This window comes from Pseudorasbora parva, chromosome 13, assembly GCF_024679245.1.
Source record: "Pseudorasbora parva isolate DD20220531a chromosome 13, ASM2467924v1, whole genome shotgun sequence".
NCBI classification, from domain to species: Eukaryota; Metazoa; Chordata; class Actinopteri; order Cypriniformes; family Gobionidae; genus Pseudorasbora; species Pseudorasbora parva.
Genome location: NC_090184.1, coordinates 45,748,303 through 45,767,394, shown reverse-complemented (window position 1 = coordinate 45,767,394; position 19,092 = coordinate 45,748,303). Strand labels below are relative to the sequence as shown.

At 38.3% G+C, this 19,092-nt stretch overlaps 1 protein-coding gene across 1 annotated transcript in view; it reads right to left on the bottom strand.

Moving 5' to 3' along the window:
* The window catches only part of loxhd1b (lipoxygenase homology PLAT domains 1b), a 95,805-nt gene that overhangs the window by 36,033 nt on the left and 40,680 nt on the right, over window positions 1-19,092 (bottom strand). Inside the window, exons 17-24 of the mRNA XM_067414569.1 lie at window positions 16,999-17,191; window positions 14,141-14,301; window positions 12,672-12,981; window positions 9,735-9,886; window positions 7,879-8,009; window positions 7,561-7,706; window positions 2,978-3,082; window positions 2,749-2,877 (exon numbers count right to left, since the gene is read on the bottom strand). Coding sequence (XP_067270670.1) covers window positions 2,749-2,877; window positions 2,978-3,082; window positions 7,561-7,706; window positions 7,879-8,009; window positions 9,735-9,886; window positions 12,672-12,981; window positions 14,141-14,301; window positions 16,999-17,191 — 1,327 coding nt within the window. The remainder of the gene's footprint in view (window positions 1-2,748; window positions 2,878-2,977; window positions 3,083-7,560; window positions 7,707-7,878; window positions 8,010-9,734; window positions 9,887-12,671; window positions 12,982-14,140; window positions 14,302-16,998; window positions 17,192-19,092) is intronic.

The following is a 19,092-nucleotide window of genomic DNA, read 5'->3' as shown; positions in this document are numbered from 1 at the left end:
GTAGGTGTGAAAGCACCCTAACATTATGATCCAAGTTTTCAACTAAACATCCAAATAAAATTAATTTATAAGATCTTAATTAATTGCATAAACTATAATACTGATCTATATTACTATAACTATAAACTCTAATACTGATCTGCCAACATTGTCTCTCTCTGATAAATTAAAATAAGCTGATAACATCACTGTTTACTCCAGAACGACTGTACAGCCAAATCTAATTCTGCTGCAGTATTGTCCTGTTTAACACTGAAGCTGCTCTGACACAATCGGCGCTGGAGAAGAGCGATAGAAATAAAGATGACTTGACTTGACTCTCTAGATTATGGTTGGAGAGAAACATCTAAAGGATCCTCAGTAGCCAGAGGTTCATTTGTGTGTGAAGGAGCGTCTCTGTAAAGTTGCCAGGCAAACCAACACCAGACGGGTCACTAACTGTTTACATCAGCTTTAAGAGGCAATCAAGCTGAACAAAGCCTGATTCAATCCCAGCTGTCACTCACGCTGGCTCTACACTGCAAAAAAGGCTTTTCTTACTTAGTATTTTTGTCTTGTTCCTAGTCAAAATTTAAAAAAAATCTTAAATTAAGAAACATTTACTAGACAAGTAAAAGTAATTATTACTAAATGAAGAGAGTTTTTGCTTAAAATAAGATAAAAAATCTGCCAATGGGGTAAACTAAATAAATTAGTTTTTTCTGTTTGAATTAAGATTATTTTTCTCACCCCATTGGCAGATTATTTATCTTATTTTAAGCAAAAACTCTCTTCATTTTGAGTTATTTTTCCCAAAACAAGACAATTACTTTTGCTTGTCTAGTAAATACTTCTCGTTTAAGAATGTTTAGATGTCTGGACTAGAAACAAGACAAAAATACTGAGTGAGAAGAGCAGTTTTTGCAGTGAAGTCATGCTGGGAAGTTCGTATTTACGAGTTGGGAAGTCGGAGCAAGATGGCAGTGCACAAGGTTTTTCAACTTTCAAAAATTAAAAACAAAGAATGAGCATCAGGTGCATCATTTTATGTTTTTAATTCCTTTATGAACCCATTGCATTCTTTATCGTACACCAATCAGGCATAACATTATGACCGGTGAAGTGAGTAACACTGATGATCTCTTCATCACGGCTCCTGTTAGTGGGTGGGATATATTAGGCAGCAAGTGAACATTTAGTCCTCAGAGTTGATGTGTGTGAAGCAGGAGAAATGGGCAAGCGTAAGGATTTGAGCGAGTTTGGCCAGATTGTGACGGCTAGACGACTGGGTCAGAGCATCTCCAAAACTGCAGCTCTTGTGGGCTGTTCCCGGTCTGCAGTGGTCAGTATCTATCAAAAGTGCTCCAAGGAAGGACCAGTGGAGAACCGGCCACAGGGTCATGGGCGGCCAAGGCTCATTGATGACCGTGGGGAGCGAAGGCTGGCCCGTGGGGTCCGATCAAACAGACGAGCTACTGGAGCTCAAACTGCTCCAGAAGTTAATGCTTGGTCGACTGTGTAGTGGCGTTCAATGTGCAAACACGATCTTTCCAACATGACATGAACCAAGTGTTAACTGTCACCATCTCGCTACCGGCCATCTTGGTGCTCGTATTTTTTACATCACATATTTTAGTAATCATTATAAATTAGGTATTATTTGCAAGTTTACGAGCTCAAAATTCACCCTGTGAAAACCATTTTGAAATTGGACGTTATGTTATCATGGAACCGGTAATCAAATCTTTTAATCAAATCTTTTCTAATCTTAACTAAACACATTTTCGGAAAGGTCTGAGTGTCAGGTTCTATTTTTGGTGACTGTTTTGTGATAGAAGTGATACTTGGATAGGAGAATGCAGTAATGTGGGTGACACCCAGAGGCTATTTTTGGTATAAAAGCCTAAACAAAATTTTTGTGATTATCAACTTCAAATTTGGTTAGACACGTGGCTTTGATTTGATAGTAATTTGATAGTAAAAAATACTTTGTAAAATATGTATTTTATATAAAATAATGTAAGAGAGGGAAGAGAGTGAATGTGCGTCGTCTATAATTTTTTCGAGTCTAAAGGCGGGTGAACACTGTGCGAATTCGGAGACTCAGGAGTTTGTGAGATATTGCAGATGCTACGAGTCATTTAATTTGATCATCACATCAAATCAGCTGGTACACGGCACGAGCCGGCCGCGATCACACGAGCTTGCGTGTTAAACACAGACACCGGAGCTTTCAATGTTGCTGCTATAGCTTCAGATACAAAAAAAAAAGACAAAATGTGTGCAAATTATTTGTTGAAAAGCAGAGAACAGTAGTCATTCCTTTCAACGGAAACAACCAGAGGGAGAGAGAGAGTGAGAGGGAGAGAGAAGGGTGCGCGTGAGAGAAAGTGTGTGTGTGTGTGTGTGTACGCAGTATGTTTGCAGCCACTGAGAATACTCACAGATTGAGCCTATGTGACTTGCTTGGTCATGATTTGGCAATGAGGGACAGTCATATGCTGGTAAAAATCAGGCCGACTCCCCGAGCTTCTTAAACATGTTTAAAAATGATCGTAAGGTCGGGAGGTGCTCTTAACGTGGTCGGCTCGGCTCGTATTTCCCCTCACACGCTGCGAGCCGCGACCATACGAGCATCCACGATGTCCACGCGATTACTCCCGAGAAAAAAAAAATCGTCTGCGAGTTCGTACGACAGCAAAAATCGCACCGTGTACGCCCGCCTTATGACTTAAACACGCCATCATGAGTTCTTTTCACGTTACTCACCTTCATTATCATGGCCGATCCTCAGTTTCTGGAGCTCTCCGAGATCAACGGCCTCCACAGTAAACTCATCGATCATTCCCTTCTCAAACTTGTTCTTGTGTGATTTAGAGGATTTCAGATTGATGATTCCTGAGTGAAGAAACCAAGAAAAGCCATTAGAATGACCAGAAGACGGTGTGAAGAAGAACACTCAGTATTTAACAGAAGAGATGATCGTGTGTGTTTTCACCCGTGTCGTCGTTCTCTCCGTACAGGATCGCAAACACATTGGCGTCTGTTCCAGCGTGTTTCTTTTCTCCCGTCTTGATCCTCAGTGTGTATGTTGTTGACATTGCTACAAACAAAAAGTACAAAGAATAAATAAAACAATTTAATGATCACTTTGTCTGATAGACATTGGCGTTTTTATTTTTCTGCTTCCGTTTCTTCTTCTCTGGCATCCCATAGAACCGTGTGGTAAAAAGTTGTGAAATTTGGCACAATGATAGAGGTCAATCCAAACATTCACCATACCAAATTTGGAAACTCTTACTCAATCCCTCTAGCGCCATCACCTTTCCAAAATTTGACTTATGTTTGTGACACCAGTTTCTGTCATGAAAATTTTCCACCATTTTGAATTTTCAGAAAAAACTTTTTTCGGACGTTGCTCCAATATTAACAAAAATTAAACCACATCATCTTCAGACCATGCCGATAAAAAGTTATGGAATTCAAGTTGATTCATCAAACTGTTCTCGAATAACGCGCAAACGAATTTGACAAAGAGCACGCCAAAATGAACGTGAGGCCATATCTCTGCAATGAATTAGCATATTCTGACCAAACTTGGTGTGTGTTATGAGAACCATGACTTGGGGTTATTTGCACAGTTTCGGCACAGTGCCACCTAGTTGTCAGGAGATATTAAAAAATGTACATTTTTGCTTATGACTCCTGAACGGGTCTTTAGATTCAGTGCAGCATACGGAGTCATACAATACCCAATTTTCCCATATCGGCCATTTTGGGAATCAGCCATTTTGTATTTTGTCGTTAAATGCGTTTACGAGTGCATTGGCGTCAGTGATGCCAGTAACGCGCTACTCTAATCTGATGACTTTTTTCCAGTAAGGAGTAACGCGTTACTATTTCCAAACCAGTAATCAGATTAAAGTTACTTATCCAAGTCACTGTGAGTTACTATTTTAGTCATTTTCCTTAGTAAAAACCCACAGCTTATCAAAATTCTCAGCCCGAGTCCGGCTGGAGCCCGTGTTATTTATTTATTTTATTTTTTTACATTGTTGCAGCCATTAAAATAGTTCAGTTTTGTTTTTAATGTCAAAGTAGTTATATTTCGCTTCATTTCTTTATTAAGTTCATTTAGAAAAATGTTTGTTAAATTGAAGTTTATATAGGCAAGACGATTCAAGAGTTGGTTTGAGAGACTAGGCTATTAAACATGCGGTTAACTCACTGGGTCGTCACATAAAAAAATTAAAACTTTAATTTAACAAACAAAAAATTGCTCTAAACATTTTTCTTAATGAACTTAATAAAGAAACGAAACGAAATATAACTACTTTGACATTAAAAACAAAGTAGGCTAGTTATTATACCACCACAAAGGCATTGACGAGCTGAGGCAGCTGATAGATTAGCCTACTGCTCGCAACGGCGCTCACAAAACCCGAAACGGGCTACACAATCTAAACAAACAACAAAAAAAAGAACATGCAGTCTTATAGCCTACCTTACACTTCAGCAAAATTAATATAAATCCGATCTTCAATTCCCGCGGTATATGCTCAGTAGGGGTGTCAACAATAATCGATTCGGCGATGCATCGCGATGCGGGGCATGAACGATTCAGCATCGATGCGGCAAAGTGCCATAATCGATTATGTGCAATTCCCCTTTATTCCACAAGGTGGCAATGTCTGATACCCAATGATGAAGTGACGTTTCACTCATAGTTACCTCTGACAGAAAACGAAACAATAATAATAATCTGCAAAACTTGAAATGGCTCAGTGATTTACTTCAGAGAGCAAGTACTAAACACAATCATATGTTAGTGTCACTGTCTCTGATGATGGATGTGCTCAAGAAGCTGTCAGTGATCAAAATATTGATTTTGAAGACGTTGAAAATGAGTTGGAGAATATGCTGGAGATGGCGAATATGAGGCAGATGCTGAATATACTGGTAAACGAGCTCTGACGAGGTCATATGATGATGGTATCAAACATCTGCTCAAACTGAACCCTTCCAAGCTCCAAAAGGTAACGAAATAGGTTTATCTTATTCTTCTGTAGCTGTTACTCTAATATCAGGAGTTTTATATATTATCACGACAGGTAGAGGTCTATCCACGTTAAATATAGATCTGGGTCGCCAACAACCTGAATATGTAAGAATGTTTGGTGAAACAGTCATGCATTTAAGGGTTAATTGCATTTTATTTAATTTTATTTAATTACATTTTATTTTATTTAATAACTTGTATGTCAAAGATACAGGAGACACATAGCAGCCAATACAATCTGTTGTTTAATATCTGCTTGTATTGCCTCATGACTGATGAAAAATGTGCTTTGTGTGCAGTAGAATTTTGATGCATCACAATGCATCGTAGAATCGAATTGAATCGAATCGTTACCTGGTGAATCGTAATCGAATCGTAATCGAATCGAATCGTGAAGGCAGTGCCAATGCACACCCCTAATGCTCAGTTAACGGAGTTCACATCAAAGCAAAAGATTCCAGCATTTTATTCAGCAGCTCATTTCAAATTCAAAGATCGCAGTATAAGAGAGCGCGACCTAAGCACTGGTAAGATCATTAGTCTCATTAATTTTTATTGAAGATGATTGTGTTCTGTGTGACTTATTTTAAAGTTTCATTTACGTTGGCTTGCTTTACTCATTTGCAGCGATGTTGCAGTAGCACCGTCATATCTATCTGACTACACCATAACACGCTCTCACACATTTATTTTTTAATTATTTGCCAGGAGTAAAATTTACACATGTGGTTTAAACAACCAGATATATTTACATTTGTCCGGTTTAGTTTGAAATGCTTTGCACCTTCTGAATTGGTTTGTTTGAGTGATCGGAATTAAATACGTCTCGAAAGACTCTCGGAAGGCATTAGGCCTACTCCTGATCATTTCGCAATCAGATAGACCTGGTCAGAGAAAATGAATGAAGGAACCAGTTGTAAAAAGGCCATAACTCTAGCAGCTGCACTGAAGAAACGGACTCTTTAACCCTGCGCGAGCCATATCTTGACAGTGGCGTAAGCTATCATGGTCTCATGTTGTTTCCACCAGCACATCTCATTGTTCATTTTAATTATTAAAATAAATATAAAACGAAGGAGAAGCCTAAAAAAGGGGCGTAAAAAAGTCGGGGCCGTCGGGCTCGGGCATAAATGCAGAGCTCTAGTCAGGATACATTGTTGACATAACTGTTAAAAATACGCTTCCAATAAAGTGTGTTGCCAAAAACGGTTGTCATTTCTATGTTGAGGCGGCAGGGGTGTTGTCGGCAACTGCTGAATGTAACTGATAAAGTAACTTGTAATCTAACTTAGTTACTTTTAAAATCAAGTAATCTGTAAAGTAACTAAGTTACTTTTTAAAGGAGTAATCAGATTACTTTTTCAAAGTAACTGTGGCAACACTGATTGGCGTATTGTTACGAAACTCAGTATGTGTCTTCGTCACCACGCCCCGAGTACTCAAAACGTTTCAGGGCATCGCAGCCTTGAGATTATACATTATAATTAAAGCGTTTGACAGATTCTCATCAAATTCGATTCAGATCACCTTCAGACTGTGCTGACATAAGGTTATTAATTACGTGTTGATAAACGTAACTGTTTTCATATAGAGCAGCAACAATTTTGAGTCACAGTGCCACCTATTGGTCAAAAGTGACAAAGCAATATTCCTTATTTTAATAATTAATACGCAGAATAAAGGTGCAGGGCCTGGTTGAGTTAGATATGGCAACATATGTGGCATTATTGCAATAACAAGATGTAATAACTAAAATGTCTAAACTCTGACTAAAAATACTGATTTAATGTATTTTGTAATGTTTAAATATATTCACAAAATATTAATCAAAAAAGCTGTTATAAGAGCCACATCCAGAGAAATGAATAGATCTCTGTGGCCCTCTGCTGGAGGGTAATTACATGGTATGGTAATTATGGTAATTACACTTTCTTTCTAAAACTATTATCTGCAACAACAAATAATTAACCAGCTGCTCAATATCCTGTGGTTAATATCTGATTATCATTATTAGGGTGCTGTAGTTTAATATTTCATATGCATGGTAATGGTGTAGTTGAGGAATTTGGCAGTAAATAGGTAAAAAAAAAAAAAAAAAAAAGTACTTTATATCTCCGAAAACACAGCATAGACATATAGATGAGAAGTAAAGGAAAAAAAAATATATAATTTGTATTATTAAAATGTATATTTTTTTGTACAGTCCCTCATAAATGTTTGGGGTCATATTGACACCCAAGACAATTAAATGAGGATATGAGGGTTTAATAATTAATATGCAGAATAAAGGGCCGTGGCCTGTGTGTAGAAACTGCCAGTTATGGTGAGGAGTGGGACATTTCCCAAACACCAATCACAACACACTGCTCCAGCTGACCAATCAGAGCACAGTGTGCCTTTCAGAAGGAGGGGCTTCATAGAGACAGGAACTAAACAGAGTTACTGACAGACTGGGAAGAGAGGAGCCGCAACAATGGAGAATATGGAAGCAGGAAAGAGCCCAAAAACAATGTTTCTTCCACCTTTCTGCTCCAATCCCAGTGTGGCCCCAGACTCCTCCTCATCCTCGTCCTTCCTCATGAAGGCTTCATCCACAGGAACGAGCTCTCGGGCAATCTGACCATCATCTTCATCAACCGCTAGCCAGCGATTACAGGGGAAGTAATACCTGCAACGTAAACCTGATATGAAGCTGTGAGATCTGGGTGTGTGTGTGTGTGTGTGTGTGTGGACGGTACGAGCTGTGAGATCTGTGTGTGTGTGTGTGTGTGTGGGTATGTGTCACAAGCGCTTCTACACAATAGACTCATGAATAAATCGGCACATGCGGATGAACTCACGTGGTGTCGTCTTTAGTGTCCAGGATCTCCACCCGGTCCAGATACCAGGCCGACTGATTGGTGTTATCATGGCGGATCCTCAGCTTCTTCAGAGGCCCGAGCTCCACGGCCGTGATGGAGAACGAGTCCTCCTGTGTGGGAGTTAGTTAAAGGGTTAGCTCCCCAAAAATGTAAAGCAGTGGTTTCGTGTTTTTCTTCTAGGCTTGGTTGTGTTTATGGGGCGCAGTATAACTTAATACTTCTTCTTTTTTTTAACGCTGTATTTTTCTTCTACTCTCCCTTTATTCCGCACCGCTGTCTGTGCTTTGAGCGGCTCGTTTGCTTCCTGCTTCTTTGAAACCCCTCCCCCTGAAAAACGCAATGGTCTTAGATTGGTCAGATGGCCAAATGTAGTTTCCTGTATTTTTATTGGCTGAAGTGCCAAGCACAGGTTAAGGCCACGCCCCTTCCCATTACGGGCAGAAGTCACATCTGCGGAGACTAGCGAGGGTTTATGATGTCACCAACCCAGGAAGAAGCTCGTTGTAGTCCAAACCGGCCATTTTTGTAGTCAATAAACTGCCGTAACTTTAAAAGACAATATCTCCGTTTGCAGTGAACTTTCAGCGCTGTAACTTTGCAGAGACTGTTTATGCTCAAGCAGCGACATTACACACTAACTAAAGTTAGTGGGGGAAAATTTGCATGAAATCTGTCATTAAAGAGATAGTTCTCCCCCAGGGCATCCGACATGTAGGTGTGTTTGTTTCTTCAGGAGAACACAAATTAAGATTTTTAACTCAACCGTTGCTGTCTGTCAGTCATAATGATGTGAATGGGGAACAACTCTATGAGATACAAAAAAAACATGCTTAGAGAACACACACACAAACCCTGCTGCTCCAGACGACACACTGATGTCTTAAGACACGAACCGATCGGTTTCTGTGAGAAACAACAGTGTGTTATTTTTTTACCTCATATCAGGCGAATCTCATCTAGTGTTCCCATCCGCTATTACTGCCGTCTGATGAGGTCAAACTGCCGCGATCAATCGATCGATCATTCATTCATTCATTCATACATACAGTATAACTCGCACATTCAGTTATATATTATGTAGATGCCTCATTCGGCCAATCTGCGCAGGCAATAATGAGGAATATATATATATAAAATCTATATAAAAGCATTTTTTGCAGTGCATGAGTCTGGCGCCTTTACTGAGCCCTGTGCGGTGTGTACACGGCGAAAAAAATGCTCTTCTTACTCAGTATTTTTGTCTTGTTTCTAGTCTAAATATCTAACAATTCTTACTTTAAGAAACATTTACTAGACAAGCAAAAGTAATTGTCTTGTTTTGGTGGAAAATAACTCAAAATGAAGAGAGTTTTTGCTTAAAATAAGATAAATAATCTGCCAATGGGGTGAGAGAAATAATCTTGTTTTCTGTTTGAATTAAGATTATTTTTCTCACCCCATTGGCAGATTATTTATTTTATTTTAAGCAAAAACTCTCTTCATTTTGAGTTATTTTTTCCCAAAACTTATTCTCTAGTAAATGTTTCTTAATGTAAGACTTTTTTGGTATTTTGACTAGAAACAAGACAAAAGTACTAATCAAAAAAAGCATTTTTTTGCAGTGTATTAGTGTTTTCTGAAAGCTTCTGTACCTTTTTTTGGTGAATTGCAAGGAAAAGCCCCAGTTTTGAGCTCAAGCGGAGGGCTAGACCTGATGAAAACACTCACGGATGTCTGAAGCTGGCCTTGATTGGCTGCGTGTGCTCAATAATGCATGCGCTGACATTAACAGATGAGTAAGACTATCCGCTACATCTGCAGTGAATAACATGAGGGATAATGGTGTCGGATCTCACCTGCCCGCTCTCGAACTTGTTCAGATGGTTGGACTTCTTCAGCCGCCGCTCGCCGGTGTCTCCGTTCTCGCCGTAGATGTTGATGAAGACGTTTGCGTCCGATCCGGCGCCCATCATATTTCCCGTGAACACATTGACCTCGTACGTGTTTTCTGAGGCGAGAAGGATGATCAGTTATTAAAGCACGCTTTGATTAAAGGGTTAGTTCACCCAAAAATTAAATGTATGACCCTAATGTCGTTCCACACCCGTAAGACCTCCGTTCATCTTCACACACAGTTTAAGATATTTTATATTTAGTCCGAGAGCGTATGCAAGTGTATGCACACTATACTGTCCATGTCCAGAAAGGGAATAAAAACATCATCACAGTAGTCCATATGAGACATCAGTGGGTTAATTAGAGTCTCTTGAAGCATCCAAAATACATTTGGGTCCAAAAATAACAAAAACTACGACTTTATTCAGCATTGGCTTCTCTTCCGGGTTTGTGTTCAATCCTCAAATAAAGATTCAAACGGTTATGAATCAGCGAATCGATCAATGATTCGCATCGCGTGTCAAACTGCTGAAATCACGAGACATCATGAATCAGATTTCAACACTAATATCTTCATCTGTGTCTGAAGATGAATGAAGGTCTTACGGGTGTCCAACCACAGGAGGAATTAATGACAGAATTTACATTTTTAATAAGATATTTTGAAGAATGTTTATAACCCAGCAGATAGAGCAACCATTCACTATCATAGTAGAGAAAGAATACTATGGTAGTCAATGGTTGCTCTATCTGCTTGGTTACAAACATTCTTCAAAATATCTTCTTTTTGGGTTCAGCAGAAGAAAGAAACTCATACAGGTTTGGAACAACATGAGGGAGAGGAAATGATGACAATTTTCATTTTCGCAAAAAAAATGAACCGAACTGAAACCGAGGTTAAAAACAGAGGTATGTATTGAACAAGCGGCTCCTCCCGCGATCTAAACTGCAATTCCTCCACTGGCCACTAGAGCGGCTCCAGAAGGAGCATAATCTCATTGAGCCTCATGTTAAAATGGCCAACTTTACAGCAGAATAAAACATGTTTACAGTCTGGTAGGAATTGTGGTTTTGGTCTATACGGCTAATGTTGCTCTTCATGACGACTGTGAGGGGGTGAATGTTTTTATAACTCATTCGTTTACATTATATAAAGCCTTAAAGTTCTGCATAATTAAGGGCGTGGCCACTTTGATTGAAAGGTGGATAGCCATTTATCCACCATCCATAGAGACAGAGCGACATGCATCATAATCTGAAAGCCATGCCCACCGGAGAGGAAAACAAACCAGCCGTCTCCATTGACTTTGTATTGCGTGAAGCGCCTCCTTATCATTTCTGACTTATTACAAAAAACGAACAATGACTAAAAGCTGATATGTGACACGGTGTACAGAAAACAAGCTAAAGAACCCAGAACCAAAACCCCAGAAGTTTTTATAAGCAGCCCCCCAAATAAAAACAGCGTTTAAAGACATAAAAGTGCATACATGCGATAGAGACAGAGCGCGACATGTTGTATTACGCTGAGAACTACACCCACTGGAGGGGAAAGTAATCAGAGACAGGAAATATAATATATAAAACTGACATTTGGATATTTGACTAAATGTTTACTGCACACGTAGACATACTGAGACATACTGAGAGTCAGGATCCCAAAACTGGCCCGTTCTTTCTGCTGACGCTTCACGTCTTAGTGCCTGTGTCCACTTTTGTCTCGACAGCTTATAAAAACTTAGTTGTGGGTTTTTTAGCTTGTTTTCTGCACACCTTGTCACATATCAGCTTTTAGACACTGTTCAGTTTTTTTTGTAATGAGTCCAAAATGACAAGGAGACGCTTCACGCAATACAAAGTCAATGGAGAGTGTTGGATTGTTTCCCCCCCCCGGTGTGGGCGTGGCCTAAATATGCTCCGTCTCTATAGTCATCGCGTGACCTAAGCTCCGCCCACGTCCCGCCTCTTTGCCCATTTTCTGTTATCCGGGAAAGATTCGCGATGATGCGTTGCCAAGATGGCGACGGCTCGTCTCTACTTTAAGCTTCAGAACGGCTCTTCAGAATCCTATGGGTGACGTCAGCGACACTACAGCCATATTTTTTTTTTACTGTTTATGGTCAAACTGCTGAAATCACGAGACTTTGGTGATCTGAATCATGAATCGGTTCACTGACTCATAACGGTTTGAAGCTTTGTTTTGAAATCGGCCATCACTCTATAAGTCGTTATTTAGTGTTTTTTGCGCACTAACTCTATTCTGGCCTCTTCATCAATGATTGTAGAGCCGCTGTAGTGAGATGGGCTTTGTAACGACGTCTTTAGTGCCTTTATGGGTCTTGAGAGAGGAAATGACATTGGTGTCAATGAAGGCCTTTCTGAGCCATCGGATTTCAACACTAATATCTTCATCTGTGTGTGAACCGAATCGAAAATCGTGGTTAAAAGCCGAGGTACACTGCAAAAAAAGCTTTCTTACATTGTATTTTTGTCTTGTTTCTGGTCCAAACATCTAAAAATTCTTAAAACAAGAAGTATTTACTAGACAAGCAAAAGTAATAGTTTTTTTGGTGAATTGCATGGAAAAGCCCTAGTTGAGCTCAAGCGGAGGGCTAGACCTGATGAAAACAAACGATGCTAAACTAAACTAACTTAAAACAAGATTATTTTTCTCACCCCCACTGGCAGATTATTTATCTTATTTTAAGAAAAAAACTCTCTTCATTTTGATAATTTTTTCCACAAAACAAGACAATAATTTTAACTCACCTAGTAAGTGTTTCTTAATGTAATAATTTTTAGATATTTAGACTTGAAACAAGACAAAAATACTGAGTAAGAAAAGCCTATTTTGCAGTCTATGGTATTGAACCGTGGGCTAATTGTATTTTCCGCACCTTCCAGCTCTGCTCCGTCCTCCGGAAGAAGCTCCACCACGGTCTCTCCATCCTCCTCATCCGACGCCAGCCATCGCTCGCAGGGAAAGCTGAAGGTCTGGACCACCTCACGCATCTCCTCCTCTCCTCCCTCCTCATCCTCATTTTTCTTCTTTTTCTTCTTCTTCTTGTCTTCCTTCTTCTCTTTGGGCACCATGGCCATGATCAGACGCTTGATGTCCACCCGCTCCAGGAACCATCCGGAGCCGATTCCCGAATCATCGTTACTGACGCGGATCTTGAAGATCTTCCCAACGTCTTTAGCTTCAATCTGACCACAGATCATTAGTGTCAGGATTATATGTTCATACGCTGTAAAACTAATTCAGGTCTCCAATTGAACATTTTATTTAAATCTAGTGACTATTCACATCTACATTTTTTAGTTGGCCAAATTCAATTTTTGTGAAATTCAATTTTTTTTTACAATGTAGGACAAACACGGACTAAAAAATCATTTAAATCATAAAACAAGGTTTAAAAAAAATTAAGTTTGAAATTTAAAGTTTAATAAGAACAATGAAAATAAAATAGTAATTCAAATTAAATCAAATAATGCAAATGTGAAATAAATCATTTTAAAATTTAAATAATTCAAATAAACTTCAACAATCAAATAAAACACTGTTGTTTAATAAATCATAAAAGTGTAAAATAACCATTCAAATAAACCCAATTGAAAATTAAATAAAACACGTATTAAAATAGATCAAATCATGAAAATATGAAATTGTAATAATTTAAAAAGCTGTTCAAATAAAACTCTTACTAAATATTAAATGATAAAAAAAATTAATAAATAAAACTTTAAAATAAAAAATAAATTAAAATAAAATAAAAACACTAAAAATGAATAAAAACATAAGTGTACAATAAAAATAAATATTTTTTTGAATTAAAATCAATCAAAATTAAACACAAACACAAAAACGTGTAAAATTAAAATAAATAATTGTAAAATAATAATTCAAATAAAACTCTTCCTAAAAATTAAATACTCTAAAACTGTAAAATTTAATAAATAAAACTTTCAAATAAAAAAATCTATATATAAAAACATTTTTTAAAATAAAACACTTAAAGTTAATCAAATCATACAAATGTGAAATAAACAATTTAAACTTAAAATCAATAAAAATTAAACACTTACTAAAACACTAAAAATGATAAGTGTAAAATTTAAATAAATCATTGTAAAGTAAAAAATTTAATAAAACACAAAAAATGTGTGAAATCTTAAAAATGTAAAATTAAAAGAAATAACTTGAAAAACATTTTTAAATAAAACACTAAAAACATGAAATATTTAGTTAGTTTATGTGCATCAGTCCTCGTGTGCTGAGGAATGACTGAACTATGAGCAGCTCAAACTGGACGAGCAGATGATTATGACCACGATCACACCAGAGGCGGTCAGGCGTGAACTTTACCTTGAAGATCTCAGTCGTTGCTCTTTCATAGTTATTGGAGCGGCTGCTGAGATTCAACACCTCCGTCTTTCCCTGATCTCCGTAGATCTGGATGAACACATTGGCATTCGTGCCCGCGGCGAACACGTCTCCCGTCACCACCGTGATCTCATAGTTGATCACTAAACACAAGAGCACACGATAAACTAACCACTAAACATTAGACCATTGAACCATTAAACCATTAAACCGTTACACTATTAAACCTTTAAACCATTAAAATGTTAAACCGTTAAACCATTAAACCATTAAAATGTTAAACCGTTAAACCAACCGTTAAACCATTAAACCGGTAATCCCTTAAAATTAACCATTACACCAATAAACCTTTATTTCGTTAAACTGTTAATCCAACCGTTAAACCATTAAACCGTTAATCCAACCGTTAATCCAATAATCCAACCGTTAAACAATTAAACCTTTAATCCGTTAATCCGTTAATCCAACCGTTAAACCGTTAATCCATTAATCCACCATTAATCCGTTAATCCAACCATTAAACCGTTAATCCGTTAAACAGTTAAACCATTAAACAGTTAATCCGTTAATCCGTTAAACCATTAAACAGTTAATCCGTTAAACCATTAAACAGTTAATCTCTTAAACCATTAAACAGTTAATCCGTTAAACAGTTAATCCGTTAATCCGTTAAACCATTAAACAGTTAATCCGTTAAACCATTAAACAGTTAATCTCTTAAACCATTAAACAGTTAATCCGTTAAACAGTTAAACCATTAAACAGTTAATCCGGTAAACCGTTAAACAGTTAATCCGTTAATCCGTTAATCTGTTAAACCATTAAACAGTTAATCTGTTAAACCATTATACAGTTAATCCGTTAAACAGTTAAACCATTAAACAGTTAATCCGTTAAACCGTTAAACAGTTAATCCGTTAATCCGTTAAACCATTAAACAGTTAATCCGTTAAACCATTAAACAGTTAATCTGTTAAACCATTAAACAGTTAATCTGTTAAACAGTTGAACCATTAAACAGTTAATCTGTTAAACAGTTAAACCATTAAACAGTTAATCTGTTAAACCATTAAACAGTTAATCTGTTAAACAGTTAAACCATTAAACAGTTAATCCGGTAAACCGTTAAACAGTTAATCCGTCAATCCGTTAAACCATTAAACAGTTAATCCGTTAAACCATTAAACAGTTAATCTGTTAAACCCTTAAACAGTTAATCCGGTAAACCGTTAAACAGTTAATCCGTTAAACCATTAAACAGTTAATCCGTTAAACCATTAAACAGTTAATCTGTTAAACCATTAAACAGTTAAACCATTAAACAGTTAAACCATTAAACAGTTAATCCGGTAAACCGTTAAACAGTTAATCCGGTAAACCGTTAAACAGTTAATCCGTTAAACCATTAAACAGTTAATCCGTTAAACCATTAAACAGTTAATCTGTTAAACCATTAAACAGTTAATCTGGTAAACCGTTAAACAGTTAATCCGTTAATCCGTTAAACCATTAAACAGTTAATCTGTTAAACCATTAAACAGTTAATCTGGTAAACCGTTAAACAGTTAATCCGTTAATCCGTTAAACCATTAAACAGTTAATCTGTTAAACCATTAAACAGTTAATCCGGTAAACCGTTAAACAGTTAATCCGTTAATCCGTTAAACCATTAAACAGTTAATCTGTTAAACCGTTAAACAGTTAATCTGTTAAACCATTAAACAGTTAATCTGTTAAACCATTAAACAGTTAATCTGTTAAACCATTAAACAGTTAATCTGTTAAACCATTAAACAGTTAATCTGTTAAACCGTTAAACAGTTAATCTGTTAAACCATTAAACAGTTAATCTGTTAAACCGTTAAACAGTTAATCTGTTAAACCATTAAACAGTTAATCTGTTAAACCATTAAACAGTTAATCTGTTAAACCGTTAAACAGTTAATCCGTTAAACCATTAAACAGTTAATCCGGTAAACCGTTAAACCATTAAACAGTTAATCCGGTAAACTGTTAAACCATTAAACAGTTAATCCGTTAAACCATTAAACAGTTAATCCGTTAAACCGTTAAACCGTTAAACAGTTAATCTGTTAAACCATTAAACAGTTAATCCGTTAAACCATTAAACAGTTAATCCGGTAAACCGTTAAACCATTAAACAGTTAATCCGGTAAACCGTTAAACCATTAAACAGTTAATCCGGTAAACCGTTAAACCATTAAACAGTTAATCTGTTAAACCGTTAAACAGTTAATCCGGTAAACCGTTAAACCATTAAACAGTTAATCTGTTAAACCATTAAACAGTTAATCCGGTAAACCTTTAAACCATTAAACAGTTAATCTGTTAAACCGTTAAACAGTTAATCCATTAAACCAACTGTTAAACCATTAATCCGTTTAACCAACCATTAAAAAGCGTTAAACCACAATCTTACATCCACATCCTTTAAAGATAAACTAATAAAAGCATGAATATGGAAGGTTCAGTCAAAAAGGCTGAAGCTGATTGAATGTTAATCTGGACGGGTCAGTCTAAAAGGCTGAAGCTGATTGGATGTTAATCTGGACGGGTCAGTCTAAAAGGCTGAAGCTGATTGGATGTTAATCTGGACGGGTCAGTCTAAAAGGCTGAAGCTGATTGGATGTTAATCTGGACGGGTCAGTCTAAAAGGCTGAAGCTGATTGGATGTTAATCTGGACGGGTCAGTCTAAAAGGCTGAAGCTGATTGGATGTTAATCTGGACGGGTCAGTCTAAAAGGCTGAAGCTGATTGGATGTTAATCTGGACGGGTCAGTCTAGAAGGCTGAAGCTGACTGGCTGATGTTTTGGCTTACACTGTTCCACCTCCAGGATCTCGCTGGGGTAGATCTCCACCTCCGTCTTCCCATCAGCCTCTTCTCGGCACAGCCAGCGGTGGCTCGGGAACATGTAGTGCCGGCCGTGGGTCGGGACCATGATCTGAACACTGTCCAGGAACCAGCCGGCCCGCATGCCCTCGTTTGTGTGTCCAATCAGGAGCCGGTTAATCTGCACACACATACACACACATACACACACCAGAGGTCAAGCACAGCATCTCAGTGTGTGTGTGTGTGTGTGTGTGTGTGTGTGTGTTTGTGTGAGGAACCACCCGGCCCGCATGCCCTTGTTAGTGTGTCCAATCCGGAGCCGGTTAATCTGCGCGTACGTACGCACACACACACACACACACACACACACACACGCACACGCACACGCACACGCACACGCACACGCACACGCACACGCACACGCACACGCACACGCACACGCACACGCACACGCACACGCACACACACACGCACACACACACGCACACACAAACACGCCAGAGGTCAAGCACAGCATCTCAGTGTGTGTGTGTGTGTGTGTGTGTGTGTGTGTGTGTGTGTGTGTGTGTGTGTGTGTGTGTGTGTGTGTGTGTGTGTGTGTGTGTGTGTGAGGAACCAGCCGTCCCGCATGCCCTCGTTAGTGTGTCCAATCAGGAGCCGGTTTATCTGCGGACTTGAGTCCTTTACTTAAAGGGGTACTTCAGCGCTGGGAAGATGAATCTGTATTTAAACTGGGTCATTACTGTAGTAGAAATGTGAAATTATTTTTGAATTTGGTGCCTTCTAGACTGAGAAAAGACAGAAAATGTATTTTTGTCCCATGGGGATGAAAGACTACAATTCCCAGAATGCTTCGCTGCCCTGTGAGGCCATTCCCAAAGCCACCAACTTCATTACAGTGACTGAGTTAGAGAAGACACTACGATTAAAAACTGAACGTGTGTGTTCAATATAATGAGTCACCGCGCGAGTCTCACAGCACTGAGCACTGACTGCAGGAGTGAGATAAATGAGCTGATGAGCTCTCGTGATGAGAGCTGAGGTCATCGCGACTACACTCGCGGCATACATTCACAACGCCAGTTCAGTCTGTCACGCTTCAGTTCATGCCTGTGCAAGCTTAACTTTCATAGAAATTAATTTGAGAAGTTAAAAGACTTCCATTGCTCACCATAGCTCTGTTTTAATGAGTGCCTGAGCTGAGCTGAGCTGTGAGTGTGATCTCCATCCTCATGAGCGGGTTAAACATGAGGAAATGGCTCCCTCTGCTGGCTGGAGTCTTTAGCCTTTGGCCAAACATTCCTCCTATGATGCAAATATCGTCAATTTGCATCATAGGAGGAATTTTTCCAGAAATAAAATGCATAAATCTCTTGTCTCAGGGACATATGAGGTGGGAAAGCACAATCATTTGAATATACTCCAGGGTTTCTACTGATACAAAGCCATATGCTAATCGCTGAAGTAACCCTTTAAGTTCACTGTTTGAGTCTCTGCGCTTTACTGGAGTATTATTTTTTCTGTAAACTTCTGACTTTAACTTCACTCCATCTGAAAGACAAATATCGTCCTTTTTACTCCACTACATTTCTATCAAGGTCCTCGAAGTCGAAAGTCGTTTCTGTCGCAGCTTTGAAAGTCAGTGGATGATTTTTTTCTTCTTTAAAGGCCTAGTTGACCCAAAAGTGAAATGTCTGTCATTAACTCCTCTCCCTAATGTCGCTCCACACCCGTAAGACCTCCGTTCATCTTCACACACAGTTTAAGATATTTTATATTTAGTCCGAGAGCGTATGCAAGTGTATGCACACTATACTGTCCATGTCCAGAAAGGGAATAAAAACATCATCACAGTAGTCCATATGAGACATCAGTGGGTTAATTAGAGTCTCTTGAAGCATCCAAAATACATTGAAAATACATAAGATTTTATTCAGCATTGTATTCTCCTCCATGTGCCTCCAAAATGAATCAAACGGTTATGAATCAGTGAATCAATCAAAGATTCGGGTCGCCAATGTCACGTGATTTCAGCAGTTTGACACGATCCGAATCATGATTCAATTCACTGATTCATAA